Source organism: Clarias gariepinus, chromosome 1 (genome assembly GCF_024256425.1).
Source record: "Clarias gariepinus isolate MV-2021 ecotype Netherlands chromosome 1, CGAR_prim_01v2, whole genome shotgun sequence".
Classification (NCBI taxonomy): domain Eukaryota; kingdom Metazoa; phylum Chordata; class Actinopteri; order Siluriformes; family Clariidae; genus Clarias; species Clarias gariepinus.
In genome coordinates this window covers 12,082,364-12,097,964 of record NC_071100.1, presented here as the reverse complement: position 1 = coordinate 12,097,964, position 15,601 = coordinate 12,082,364, and the positions used below count along the sequence as shown (strand labels likewise).

General features: G+C 35.8%; 1 protein-coding gene across 1 annotated transcript; it reads right to left on the bottom strand.

The window, feature by feature from the left end:
* Positions 1–365: 365 nt before the first annotated feature.
* On the bottom strand, positions 366–1,367 carry LOC128520279 (aerolysin-like protein). Its single transcript, XM_053494452.1, has one exon. It carries the CDS (start codon positions 1,356–1,358, stop codon positions 366–368), a length of 993 nt encoding a protein of 330 aa, XP_053350427.1. The 5' UTR covers positions 1,359–1,367.
* Positions 1,368–15,601: the final 14,234 nt, after the last annotated feature.

The following is a 15,601-nucleotide window of genomic DNA, read 5'->3' as shown; positions in this document are numbered from 1 at the left end:
ATACTTTTACTTGAGTAGATTTTTTGGCTACTCTACCCACCTCTGTTCAGAAGTAACACTCCTGTACTTTAGCACCATATGAACAGTCTACAAAGAACAGAAAGGACAAAGACAGGCTTTCATATACAGGCAAAGATGAGTTGAAACAACAGTAGAGTGTTTATGTTGAGACTGACTTTATTGATAGAAATCTTTACAGATTTTAATATTCTTTTGAAAAAGAAATCAAATCAAATAATCAATGAGGATATCAATAAGGATTATTAAAAGGTAATAATTGAAACAATCCTTTAAGCCAAGCTAACAAAGAAGACATTTTTTATTTGAATGATCTAATAGGTGAGATTCATTATATAAAATTTTCATTACATTTTTAGAATAAACATTGCAGATTTTGAGGCCCCACCGAGGTTTTTGGCTGATTCAGTCACAGTTACATCTCCAGCAGTGTAAGTGACACCTTTGTAGGTTCCACTGGTTTTAAATTCCAGCACACCACCATTATGGCACGTAATCTTGACTTTGCCTTTGAAGGGGAGATCAACTGGAGCCTGGCCAAGTGTGATGTCCACATCCACGGTTTTACCTGGAAGGACTTTAACAAGAAATGAGTAAAGCTCCATTCTCTCTTCACTGATCTCTGAAGCATATGTACCATCAACACCAAGTTTGAAATCATAGTTTGATTTTTTCTTTGTAATCAGTGGGATTCCTGAGTTCACTTCCAGGGTGTATGTCAACTCCAATTTTCCGGTAACTGACCAGAAGGATTTCTGTGTTATTTTTTGGGAGGTTTCAACTTTGTATTCTTGAGTTAGAGAAGTATCATTGTGGTAGGTCATGGATTTGATTTCCCTGACATTCACTTTGGGTATCACTTCCTTAAGTGTAGGATACTCAACATCTGTAAGCTTAGTAGACTTGATCGTGTTAATGAATATGAAGCCGAAGCAATCAATATCTGAACCTGAACGCCCTGTGATTCCCATGCAGATCCCAGAAGCAACATCAACTGGAACTTCTTGGTTCAACCCTTCACTTCTCTGCTTTACATAGAACTCCCTGGAGTGAGTTGTCTTGAATTTGATGGCACCCAGACGTGTTCCCCTTGAATTTGCCCATAGTGAAAGGGAGGTGAAATGCTCTCCATCTTCAAATATAAACTCTTTAACATCCCCAGCAGGTACACCAAACTGCTTGGACTGGCCATCAGTAAGGCAGACCTTTATGGCCTTCACTTGCCAGTCACCGAGCCACACCCAGATCTTTTGCAATGTGGATCCATTTTCAGTGCCATTAAAATTAAAGGGGTTTCCTCCATTCGCACCAACTGCAACTACATCTGCCAGGGCTGACATTATCTTGAGCTTAACCTTTAAAAAGAAAACAGACAATTGGTTGTATTAAGGTCATTTTTAATAATTATTCTTTTTTAAAATAAATAATCAAAAGCTACTGCCAATATTATTTTATGATTCAGATCATAAAGTGTTTTCAGCCGACTGTTTATTTAATTAATTTATTCTTACTAACAGCCAATACGTTCTTTTGGAATAAAACCAGTCATTCATTCATAATATATGCAAATGCTTTACATAAAGTTAATTAACCTTAACTAAAATGAATAAATTACTTGTAACTTCTATCTCACACCACTACAAGGTAGATAGTACCAAAGTACCAATATATATTTTGGGTAGTATGGCCATCTTTAAACAAAATGGCCGCAGCAAAATTATGTCATCGCACGATTTAAGCCATAAATGAGACCTAAGTTGTGATTCTAATCTATTCTTATTGGTAACCATAATTTAAATTTTTGTTAAAGATGTTAAAATTGCACCTAATCAATAAAAACCTCACACCAAGTAATAATAGAAAACATAAAAGAATGAATAGATTGCAATAAATTGTTTAATATTGCTACTGTATCTAACTAAATACATTTCCCTTGCAAACGACTTATAGATGTTTTTATTTATAAATTTTTTTTGGATTAATAAATCAATTTAACTAATTAATGTTTTCATACATAGGAATTTTTGGCAATGAACCTTGATATTCCACCATGTGCTGGCAATGGCAGGGACGAAAGCAAAGATTGCATGGAAGTCGACATATTCATGTAATTTCCATGATTAATCTCCTTGACACGTCAGTGCAGCCCTATACTTGGGTTATTTGAAGCTGTTGTGCTCTTTCTATCCTGTCTGGTCAGCATCCTCACAAACCTCTGCCTAATTTTATTGATTTCTTTCATGAACATTGTAACCAATCACATAAACAGTACATTACATGTAAAACAATAAAATATGCACAGATTTAAAACAGTAAATTTATGCATAAAATATTAATAGAACATATAAATAAGACACAAACAACTGAGGCGCACATTGTGCACATTTCATCGCTCCAAACCCCTCTGGAAAGCTACAGCTTCTGAATGTTATTTCTTGGTGCAATAATAAGAGAAATTACCCCCACTGAGTATCTACCTCTGGTGTCCTGTCAAATACAATTTCATTAGGAAGGGCCTGTCATAAAACGATTAAAGACCATTATGTGACGTGAACTGGCGGTCACTTTATTTGTAGCTAATTTATTTTTATTTGTAAATGTTCTTCTTTATAAGGGCCACAGGAAGACCTTCACAAAATTAAATAAAAAAGGTAGATCATATTCTCTCTCCCCCTGTCTCTCTCTCTCTCTCTCTCTCTCTCTCTCACACACACACACACACACACACACAACAATTACTATGCTTCTTATCTTTATTAATGGTTTATGCTCTGCTCACCTTTTGTCTTTTTAGAATTTCTGCAGTTTACCTCAGTCTCTGTCCTCTTATGACTCTTGTTGGCCCTGGGGGGGAAAACGTATGAGCAATGTTACATTTGTTAGCATTCACATAAACTACTGCATCCAATTGTACAGACACAAAAGACAGAGAGAGAGAGAAAGAGAGAGAGAGAGATTGCACTATCCTCGCTTATTCAAGATGACAGTTTATGCACTTCAATATGAGCATGGCTAACATCTGAATCTTTTCTTTCTCTTTTTTATCTCTACATTCTTAACTTTACAGTTACTTTTCTTTTTTAATTGTTAAAATTAGCGGACATGCTTTGGCAATACTGTTTCCTGCTATGGTTTCGCCAGAGAACCTTTTTTTACTTGATCTGATTAAGCGAGTGACAGAACGCTTAGCCTGACTAGCTAGTCCTGTGATTTTTCACCCTGATTGATTTTAATAACCAGTTTGCATTTTTCTTGACATGTGATTACACTCGTCTTCCAGGGACATTTCCCCTGGTTTAGGTTTATTTTAGGTCATGTAAAAAAAAAATTGAGTGATTACAAGTGACAAAACAATTTCAAATTTCAATGACACAAAAATAAAATAAATAAATATATAAACAGTCAGTATATGTTATGTTGCTTAAGTTACTGTAAAAGGGCTGTGTTTAGAGATTAACTATTCATGCCTAGCAAATATTTATTACTGAAATTTAGCATTTATCATGTCCATATTCAGACCTCAGAAGTAACTCACTCACTATGGTTAAATGCAGCAGTGTTTTATTTCACTTATGCTGCAATAATTTGCATTACTGGTGTTATTATTTATTTATTTACTCAATTAAAGACCGTACGCATGGTTATAGAAAATGCTACAAAAGAAAATGTTCAGAGTTTAACATTTAGTTAGAAGTGTGCTATAAATAATTTTACTTAATGGAACCTTAAAATGAAGCATTTCTACATACAGTAAGAGCAAGATTAATGTAAATTGAAATAATCTACATATACGTTGAATAACAGACATCATGACAATCATCGGATCAAGAATAGCAGGAACACTTACAAGGAAGTCGTCAGAAGCAGGTAGCTAGAAGTAGAAGTTCCTTTAAAACAAGTCTCCTGGAAGATGCCGGTGTAAGGACAGAAGCTAGACATGCCTATTTATAATACTTAAAATGGGTGGGGTTAAACTTTACAACACACTTCCGAAGAAATGGTTATTCAGGGCAAGGGTGGACTATATATGTGAGCATTGGCAATTACTGTAAGTGGAAATCACTTTACATATGGCTCTTACAGATGTTAATTTCCTTAAACCATCACCGAAAACACATTGTTTTATAAAAGTTATAAGGTCTAATAAAACAATGGGACAAAAAGTCACACCCTCTAACATTGCGTTGGGTAGTATTTTGCTTTTGATTATTCACCATGGCATCGTTTCGATAAGCTTATGCATTGTCCCAACACTTATTTCGGTTTAGACTCAACTCAATTTCTCTCCAAGGTCTCGTGTTGATGATGGAAGAATGAAAGAGATAAATGTTGGAATATGTGCATGTCATCAGGGAAGAAAAAAAATAATTCATGGAAAAACCTGGTCATTCAGTATAATCACTTTTTTAAAAGAAGGTCATAGAATATACCTGTCTCTCAGATTATCCTACATCCTGAATTCCAAAAAACTTTAAGCCAATATTTGATTCACAATAGAACATAGAGAACAGGAATGTTTCAACTGAGAAATTTTACACTTTTATCCACTAAATGAGCTCATTTCAAATTTAATGTCTGCCTCAGGTCTCAAAAAAGTTGGGACGGGGGCATATTTACCATGGTGTAGCATCTGCTCTTCCATCCGTTCTGTTCCATTCTTACCTGATATAGGTTTTCAGCTTGTAAGAGTTTGCAGTCGTCTTTGACATACTTTTTGTTTAATGATGCGCCAAATGTTCTTTATAGGAGAAAGACCTGGACTGCAGGCAAGATAATTCAGCACATGGACTCTTCTACTATGAAGCCATTCTTTTGTAATAGCTGCAGCAGTGTGGTTTTGCATTGTCCTACTGAAATACACAAGGCATTCCCTGAAATGAACGTGATCTAAACCCTTTATAATGTATACCTTTCAAAATTCATAGTGCCTTGCAAAAAATGCAAGCTGCTTATAATGTATCCTTCCTCTTTAGCCCAGAGGACACATCGTCCGTGATTTCCAACAAGATAATCAAATTTGGACTCGCCTGAACATAGAAGACGATGATTTTTTTTTTTTTTTGAAACATTTCATTTTAAATGAGCCTTGGTCCACAGGACATGGCGATTCTGGACCATGTTTACATATGGCCTCCGTTTTGCATCTGCACATGGGAAGGTGGATTGTGTTTGCCAACAGTGACCTTTGCTAGTATTCCTGGGCCCATTTAATGATGTCAACGACACAATCATGCCAATGAGTGTTGTCTGAGCCCATCCAACAAATGTCTTTGGCCATGTCCCTTCAGCACAGAGATTTCTCCAGTTTCTCTGAATCTTTTGATGATGAGATGATGAGATTTGCAAAGCCTTTGACATTTGACATTGAGGAACATTATTTTTAAAGTATTCCACAATCATTTCACACACTCTTTCACAGATTGGAGAGCCTAAAGACAGTACTTACAGTAAGCATTTCTACATTAAGTTTTGGACAAATATGGCAATGATTTTAATTTCACTGTTTGTTTTTAAGGCACTACATGGTCTGTCTCTACAGAACATCAATGACATGATTATTCCATTCAGACAGGGTTCTTTAAATGTGCTGATTAATTACTGCTAACCATCTCACAGTCATGATTATAAACAAGGGTGATGTACATTTTTCAGTAACTTCCTATAGATTTTTGAAGATCATACATTTGAGAGGAAGATCAGATCCAACTATTGCTGCATTCAAATCTTGACCTAGGACCCATATTTTCTCCTGGACTTATGAGAATTGTTTTCATGTCAGGTGTCTCCTCAGTCATTTAATAATGGATACGCTGTCATGTCATTGTGCTTTTTTACGTGTTAAATTTATTTTATCTTTATTTTAATTAAGACAGCTTTGTCTTATAAATGCCCTTTAGAGAAACAATGAGATGAATGATAATTTCAACTGTCTTTGTCCTTAAGTCATCATCAATTCTTAAAAGCATTGATTATTGCATGATTATAACATTATTTTAAATGTAGGTGTTTCTACATTTAGTTTTTTAGGAGACAAATTGAAGGAATTTGGGTAATACTGAAGTACAACAAAGACAGTTACCGGATTCAGAAGACAAAATGCAGAAAAATGTTTGCAGTATTGGACCTTACATCATTCTTCCAAAGAAAGGTGAGGGGGTCCCATTATGTCTTAGCTGAAAGGCATATTACATATAATACACATTTACTGTCACTAAAATATCTGAGAAGGCATGATTGTTCTTGGTGGCAACGGCAGTGACTAGATTCTGCAGAAGAATTCAGAAGAAGTAACTGTTCTTGAACAATACATTACACTTCCAACGAAAGGTGAGTGTTTGCCTGTACAGGTTCTGTTAGATGAAAGCCTTATTATAATTTTTCCCATAGGTTAAATGTTTGCAACTGTCACTGAAATATCTAACAAGGCATGATTGTTCTTGGTGGCAACGGCAGTGACTAGATTCTGCGGAAGAATTCAAAAGAAATTGCTGTTTTCGAACCATACATTACACTTCCAACAAAAGGTGAGTGTTTGCCTTTACATGTTTTTGTTAGATGAAAGGTATATTACATATGCTTTTCCCATAGGTTAAGTTTTTTAAACTGTCATTGGAATATCTAAGAAGGCATGTTTGTTCTTTTTGGCAATTTAATCATGAATTATTTACATGCTTTTTATTTCAGTACTGAAGCACAACAAAGCACAAAAACTCACACAAAAAAGTGTCAGAATTAATTGTTTTTTAAAAAAGTGACTTTTAGAATGTATTTCATAAATATGATGGGACAATGTTAATTAAACCCCAAAAAACAGCCATAAATAACAAAATATCAACTTTTAATGACAAAACATGGCACTTCACCTTAACTTGCCGCAGTTTGCAGCCATGAAAAAGTATTTTTCCTTTGTCTTTTTTTTTTTTTTTTTGCATATTGGGCAAACTTAATTGATTCATATTATCCAACAGTTTTAATATTTAATAAAGATATAAGATGCAGTTTTTAAATAATTTTATTTATTACAAGAAAAAAAGCTTTCCAGACCTACTGTAGTTGGACGTGGGGTTAAAACTAATTTTCCCTGAACCTAATGACTGGTTTTGCCACCCTTGGCAGCAACAACTGCAATGAAGCGTTTGCAATAACCGATAACATTGCTCTGGAGGAATTTCGGCAGACTCTTCTTTGCAGATTTTTTTCAAATTCAGCCACATTGAAGCATCGAGCATGAACCACCTATTTAACTGAGGTCTTAAACTGCAGTTCTTTAGATGCTTTTATGAGCTTATGAATGAGTCGCCATTGTGCTCTGGGAAGTAACTTTTGGGACAAATAACTTTTTCACATAGTGCCAGGTAGGTTTGGATAGCTTTTTTCCCTTAATAAATGAAATCATCAGCGGGATGTTCTTTTAACTGTTTACTGGAGTCCATGGGGAATGCTCTTCAAGCCTTTTTTGGTTTTGTTCCAAATGCCCTAATCAACTCTTTGATATCACACTTTTGAGAGTTAGATGAAACAGAGGAAAATCAGCTAGAATCTAATCTTTTAAAACTATCACGCTGCTAGTATGTGTGTCGGATTATCACTCCATCATCTTCACTTTTAGAAGTCACACCACAAGACAATGCAAGAATAGGTACATTCACCATCTCAGGTTGTGTTATTTCTGCAACATCCTTTAACAGAGGTTCTCGAATGTGATATGCCTTCAGCATGTTCACATGACATACACACGATTTCTTTCACCGATCAGGGGGTAAAAATTATGTAACCTGCATCACTCAATTTCTTTAGCATTTCGTACGGTCCTGAAAAACGTGTCCCACGTCTCTGCTCACGTTTCCCCAGCAAAACATAACATATTGGAAAAAAATAATAATGATTAAAGAAATAAATTAAATCAGACTTAATAGTTGGATTTGATACTTTCCTTTTTATTTACTGTATGGAAAGTCGTATTATTCTTTCTCTGGAGAATAAACAAACCTGGTAGATTGTCTTGAAAGTCTTGACCAGTGAAGGACTGGCCATCTGGAGCACCATGAAACATTCATTGAAATGCAATCCTTATGCACAGAAAAAAAGAAACTACACAGCAAAAATATGTTATTATTTCATGACTTGAATAAATCGGCTCGCATCTGAGCGCGCTAACGTGTTGAAAAAATGCCAGCGATTATCAAGAGAGTAGTCTTTATACAAAATATATTTGTGTTTGTTCTACAGTATTTCTTGGGGGGGGGGGGATAAGCGTGCTTATCATCCTTTTAATCAAAACGCTCCCTTTTGTTTTTTGCTTCGAGTTTAATCATGCAGCACTTTTAGTATTCATAGCAAAAGCTACCCAACAGTGTAATTAAAGTACCCAACAAAACACAGAATTTTGACTCAATATAAACAACCCAACGATGTGTTTACAGAAACCCAGAATTTTTTAGTGAACTACCACTAATGAATGGAGAAAGCGCAGTCAAAGCCCGGGGATTCTGCTTGCTGTCATGTTGTATTCAGTGAGTAGCATATATGTTTGTGTTTGTTGCATTTTGTCTGTAGTTTTATCGCTAAATCTGCTCATATCTGTGCACGCGTTTATCAGCCTCAGATTAAAAAGCGTGCATGCGCAACTCATTTTTACTTTGCAAATGGCAGTGTTTATTGTTTAGTGTATAAACACCATAAAACAACATTGTTTTAGGCTAACATATAATACATTTTTGTATTCTTTGTCTTTTTGCACACACGCGCGGGTGCGTTACAATAATAATAACAACAATAATAACAATAATAATAAATTCGGAGCACTACTACCAATAATAATAATACTGAATGGAGAAAGCGCAGTGTAAGAAGTATCATCATTGAAGGAGAGAAGAAAATGAAGAATAAATACAAATTAATATTTACAGTTTGAGCTTGACACGATTATTTAAATTTTGTTTATTGTAACATGTTTATTGTCAATGGGCGCCTAAGAGAGATAACACATTATCGGCTTCACACAATACTTTAGATTAAAACACGACTGCCCCCTACAGGTAATGAACGGCATTTTCACAGCTTGCCTCGCGCTGTTGCGGCAGCTCGCAAGATTCCTTTTCTCAAAACGTGCATTCTTAATGGCCAGATCTGTATTTTAACATACCTAGCCGTACAAAATATACAAAATATGACTACAAAAATGGACAATATAGATACACTTGGGGAAATTGACGAGGAATTTAAATAGAAATGTCCAGTGTGTGTACAAATGTGCATAAATGTGTAATGTCAATGAATTGTCCATATTTGTCCATAAAAGTGCAGTGTGCAAAAATGGTTTAGTCCAGCGTCTCACTGACTGCAACAGAAAAAACAGTCAGGAAGAGGTTTTCATGATCTCGACCTGACATTGGTCCAGCATTGCTTGCTGTAGATTGAGTGCAAGTCAGGGAGCTTTGTGCAGATCATGCACCTCTTTCTTTAGCTTGTGAGTCCTGCATGGTGCTGTTCCCGAACCAGGTCGTGATGTCTCCCGTCAGGTGCAGGAAAGAAAAGTTCCTAAGCACACTGGAGGGCAGTCTAAAGTTTCTCCCAGTGTCTAAGGTGGTAGAGACTCTGCCAGGCCTTTTTTGCCACAGTGTTAATGTGACAAACCATGACAGGTCCTGCGTGATGTGAATACCGATGTTTCAGAAGCTGACCACTCTCTGGGGTCTGGTATTTCCTTTGCTGCTTTGTACTGTACTTATGTCCACTATCGACTCATTTGTCTTGCTGACATTTAGAAAGAGATTGTTCCTCTGGTACCTGTTCTCCAGATTCCTAATCACCTCCAGGTAGGCTGGCTCATTGTTGTAAGAGATTAGAAAGAAAAAAAAGTGGTAAGTTTCTAGAATACCTTAAAAATATTAAACTTACAAAAACACAATCTAGTCATCTGTACACCATAAAAGAGACAGTCGGTTCAACAGTACAAGGTCACCTGTTTGCATTTGAGCAGTCTGAGATTTCAGGCGTGTCACGTATTTAGATGCCTGTGACATGCTGGTCAGATTTACTGATTGAAGTTTTTGAAGACAGACTTAACACAGATGGTCCAAGGTGAGAGTTTTTAATTTAAATTACAGCTTTCACAATTCAGCCTGTGTTTAGAAGGATGTACTGTTACTCCTAGCTCAACAGTAAAAGACCTGGGCGTAATATTAGACAGTAACTTGTCCTTTGAAAATACTATTTCCAATATCACAAAAACAGCCTTTTTCCATCTTAGAAATATTGCCAAACTTAGGAGCATCTTATCCGTATCTGATGCATAAAAGCTAGTTCATTCATTCATGACCTCCAGACTGGACTATTGTAATGCATTACTAGGTGGTTGTCCTGCATCCTCAATAAACAAGCTTCAGTAAGTCCAAAATGCAGCCGCCAGGGTTCTCACTAGATCCAGAAAATATGATCATATAACCCCAATATTATCATCCCTGCACTGGCTACCTGTTCAGTTAAGAATTAATTACAAAATAGTATTACTTACATACAAGGCTTTAAATAGTTTAGCTCCCACATACCTAACCAGTCTTCTGTTACGCTACAATCCACCACGCTCCTTAAGATCACAAAACTCTGGACTTCTGGCAGTTCCCAGAATTTTTAAATCTACAAAAGGGGGCAGGGCATTTTTATATTTAGCTCCAAAACTTTGGAATAGCCTTCCAGACAGTGTTCGGGGCTCAGACACAGTTTCCCAGTTTAAAAGTAGACTCAAGACGCATCTCTTTAATCTGGCATACACGTAACTCATCCCATAACCTCATACTCCAGTACATCTATCCTGAATGGCAACTATGCTAATTCTCCATTGTACCAGTTTCAGTAGACAAAGGCCAACCCTGCGAGGATCCTGAGGCATCCAGAGAAGGACCAGCTCCAGCTGGATTCTGCTTTATGATGGTTGGAGCTACACATCCTGCTCCTGTGCTTCCAGTGATCCAGACCCCATCTGCCCTTTGCACCTACTGACTCATCCCTATGCTGAACTGGACTTCATGTTAATTTAAAGAATTTCTGTTACATTGTACTTTCAGCTGCATAACACACATGATGTTATATCATCTCTATCTGTTTCCACCCAAATGAGGATGGGTTCCCTGTTGAGTCTGGTTCCTCTCAAGGTTTCTTCCTATTGCCATCTCAGGGAGTTTTTCCTTGCCACTGTCGCCGTTACCCTTGGCTTGCTCATCAGAGAAATTTCATTCATTCATCTCATTATTATCTAGACACATTTTTCTTACACATACACAGTTTATTCTTATTATTTTATTCTCATTAATATTTTATTTTATATATATCATATGAATTTATTTCATTTTTGTAAAGCTGCTTTGAGACAATGACCATTGTTAAAAGCGCTATATAAATAAAATTAAATTGAATTAAATTAAATAATACTGTAAACCATATGAAAGGTTAATAATTTGTTATAGGACCAGCAGGGCGGTGTTTTTTGCTCTACAATGCAAATGGTGTGAACGGTGTCAGATGTGTAACTTGTCCAGATATTTAGCAACAATTTATTAAGAAGAAAAAGTGTTATTTAATATTTTTTGCAATACTTTGGGTAAACATTCCTCCATCAATCACATAGACATCAATAGCAGCAATTGTACATCATACTCACAGTAAGGTTGAGTCTAGTATTTCGACAGAGACATTTTTTGTGACTGTACACCACACAATTAATTTGAAATATTTAAAAACAATTTACAATGTCTACTTTTATTTAAAGGTAAAAAAAAAAAGGAACCTACATTTTCATGGCACCAAAATACCTAGAATACTCACTCATACCAAACGCACTGCTTATATAACCCCAGTCTTGTCTGATTTTTATTGGCTCCCAGTTGTCTACCGTATCGAATTCAAAATTCTTCTCCTTGTTTTCAAATCTATAAATCGCTTAGCTCTCTCTTACCTTTTTAATCTGCTTGCCCCCTACATTCCGACTCGTTCACTACATTCCTTTGATTCTGTTTTTTTTTTTGTTGTCCCTCGGTACCGCCTTTCTTCAATGCGCGGCAGATCATTCAGTGTTATTGCTCCCAAACTCTGGTACTCTCTACCACACTTTCTCCGTTCTGTTAACAACATCTCCATATTTAAATATTTACTCAAAACTCATTTGTTTTCTGAATGTTACACTTGAATCCACCTGTCCTCTGCATGTCTGTCTTTTTTTGTGTGTGTCTGTTTGTTGACTGTTTTTTCCCCCATTGTAAAGTGTCCTTGAGCTCTGAAAAGGCGCTATATAAATAAAATGTATTATTATTATTATTACTATTATTATTATTATTATTATTATTATTATTATTATTATTATTGGACTGTCACAATATTCAAATTCAATAATCATAAATATTAAGAATTTGTTCATCACACATATGCAGAATCACTGATCATATCCACACTCTCTTCAGTGTGAGTACACCTTGCTCATCCTACTAACACCACTTTAGCATCACTTCCAGGTGGGCTATTATTGTGAAAACTTCTGGCTATAACTTCTATGTAGTCATTGTACAGGATTAAAGAAGGATTGGACTATTTATGTAGTAAAATAGAAATTTAGGCGTGAGGGTTACTTTATATACTTTATGGACTAAGTGTGTGGCCCTTTTTTGTCTATTATATTGTAAGCACTTCTTGGAGTTGGCGCACTGCAAGACTCTACAAAGACCTAGCACAATGTTACAGACTGCTGGTTAAGTGGCTGCTCTTGAGGAAAATGGAAACAGTTGTGTATTAATTACCTTTGATGGTATATTATTGACTGCAACTTGTGTAAGCGGCAGGTAACATATTTTATTTATTTTTTGTTCATTAACTTGCCATGTTTAAAGCAAACTTAATGTCTCATTTCAACAGCAGTACAGTTTCTGGTGCCCATGGCCTTCAGATTATCCAAACTAAGTGTAACAAAAAAACTTAAAAAGGCTTGAAGAGAATTCCCTATACACTCCTGGAAACAGTAAAAACAAAAATTTTGCTTATGATTTTATTTATTATAAAAAAAGAAGCTACCCAAACCTACCTGGCACTATGTGAAAAAGTTATTTGTTCCAAAAGTTACTTCCCAGAGCACAATAACGAATCATTCATGAGATCATAAAATAACTCGAGACAACATCTAAAGAACTGCAGTTTAAGACCTCAGTTAAACAGGCGGTTCATGCTTAAATACCCTTCACCGTGGCTGAATTAAAGCAATTCTGCGAAGAAGAGTAGGCCAAAATTCCTCCTGACTGATATAACCAGTTGTTGCAAATGCTTGATTGCTGTTGTTGCTACCCAGGGTGGCACAACCAGTCATTAGTAATGGGGCAATTCGTTTTAACCCTATGGCCATGTAGGTCTGGAAAGCTTCTTTTCCTGTAATACACAAAATTATAATTTAAAAAAGGCATTTTATATCTTTGTGTAATAGTAAAATTTGCTTCATAATATGAATCAATTAAGTTTGACCAATATGCAAAAAAATAAAAATAAATAGGAGGGTAAATTCTTTTTCATTAAACTGCATCTGTAAATGAAATTAAAGTTAAGGTGAAGGGGCTAAGTACAATTTTGTGTCATGAAAATGATATATTTTGTTATGTAATACTGTTTTGGGGGTTTATTTAACATTGTCCCATAAATTTATGAAACACTTTCCAAAATTTAATTATCAAAGTCATTTCTTCTAAAAACAATTGATTTTTTTTTCCGCATCATACGCATGAGCATTTTGTCCTTTTTTTTGCTTCAATATAAAAAAAACCTATAAAAATTCAAATTTTATTTGTCACAAACTGTTAGAATTAATTTATATATAAAGGAGTTATTTCTACTCTCTTGCTCTCTTCCTCATAGATCTGATATTAACGTGTTAAATCTTTCCTGTTGCTATCTTCCTGTCTCCTCTTGCATCTGCTCCTTAAGGTGTGAACGCTCCCACGCTCACCTTCCCATTCTCTCTTCATGTCTCTCTCCCCCTCTCTCTCTCTCCCCCTCTGTCTCCTTCCCCCTCTCCCCCTAACTCGAGCCAACATCTTGTGATCTGTCTCTGGACGGACACCTCTCTATCTTCCTCTCCTTTGATTCTTCAGGATCTCACCAGGACATTTACAATGGTTCATGTTCTTTGTAGTAACATATGTCTATGGCACAGGCGTTTGGTCTAACATATATAAACCCCATCTTTTGCTGTTAATAAACAGAGACCTTTCTGACAGACAACGTGTGTGTGTGTGTGTTTGACTGAGTCTCTCCTGGCGCCAGAGAAGCTTACCAAAGCACAGCGGACAGACCGAGCAACTCGCCTCTCGTACTACGTAACTTTAGAAAAACTTTACACATACACAGTCATAAACAATACGATATACAGTAAAATGCTTTAGACAACTGCCCGTGACCTTAAAATAAAAGACTATGAAATAGAAAAATAAATATGAAAAGAAAAACAGAAGAGGTAAATTTAACTAAAAAAGAATAAAATTAAATGTAGAATTAAAATAAAATAACATAACCTTCAGTACAAAATAGGCAATAAAAGAGACATATATGAAAATATAGAGAAATAAGAGACAGCTGAACTGTACAGGACCAAATATACAATATAAGAAACATATATGAAAAATATGGTAGATGAGAAAAGAACAGCTGTGCAATACAAAGATATAGAATTTAGGACTATGTGTGGAAATGAGGTTGAATATAAATTGAGTATAAATAGAAATGTCATGGATTTAAAGTGTTTAAAGTGACTGCATCCGGGTAACAGAATGTCCAGGGGGTGTGCAAATATACTTGAAGTGACATATTTAAAGTGACTTGTAATAATTTAACCTAACTAATGTCCACCAATGTGTAGTTGTGCAGTGGCCACTAGTGTAAGTGAATGTCCAGAATTTTTTATACGAAAAGCATGTAAATAATTCATGATTATTTTGCCAAAAAGAACAAACATGCCTTCTTAGATATCTCAGTGACAGTTTAAAGAACTTAACCTATATAAAAAGCATATGTCATATACCTTCTATCTAACTAAAACCTGTACAGGCAAACAATGACCTTTAATTGGAGGTGTAATGTATGGTTCAAAAACAGCGAGTTTCTTCTGAATTCTTCTGCAGAATCCAGTCACTGCCTTTGGCACCAAGAACAAACATGCCTTCATGAATATTTCCGTTACAATTAATGTGTCATATATGTCTTTGATATATGTCTTTCAGCTAAGACATAATAAATGGGTATCCTCTCACCTTTCTTTGGAAGTCTAATGTAAGTTTGAATACTGCAAACATTCTTCTGCATTTTGTCTTCTGAATCAGGTACATACATAGGGGCCAGGGGTAGCTCAGTGGTTAAGGCATTGGACTACGGTTCGGAAGATCTCAGGTTCAAACCCCACAACCACCAAGTTGCCACTGTTGGGCCCTTGAGCAAGGCCCTTAACCCTCAACTGCTCAGATGTGTAATGAGATAAAAAAATAAAAAAAATGTAAGTCGCTCTGGATAAGAGCGTCTGCCAAATGCCTAAATGTAAATGGAAATGTAGGTACATGTC

What these genes read in the sequence shown, in the direction of transcription:
- LOC128520279 (XM_053494452.1), bottom strand. Translation starts at nt 1,358, where the DNA reads ATGTCAGCCCTGGCAGATGTAGTTGCAGTTGGTGCGAATGGAGGAAAC.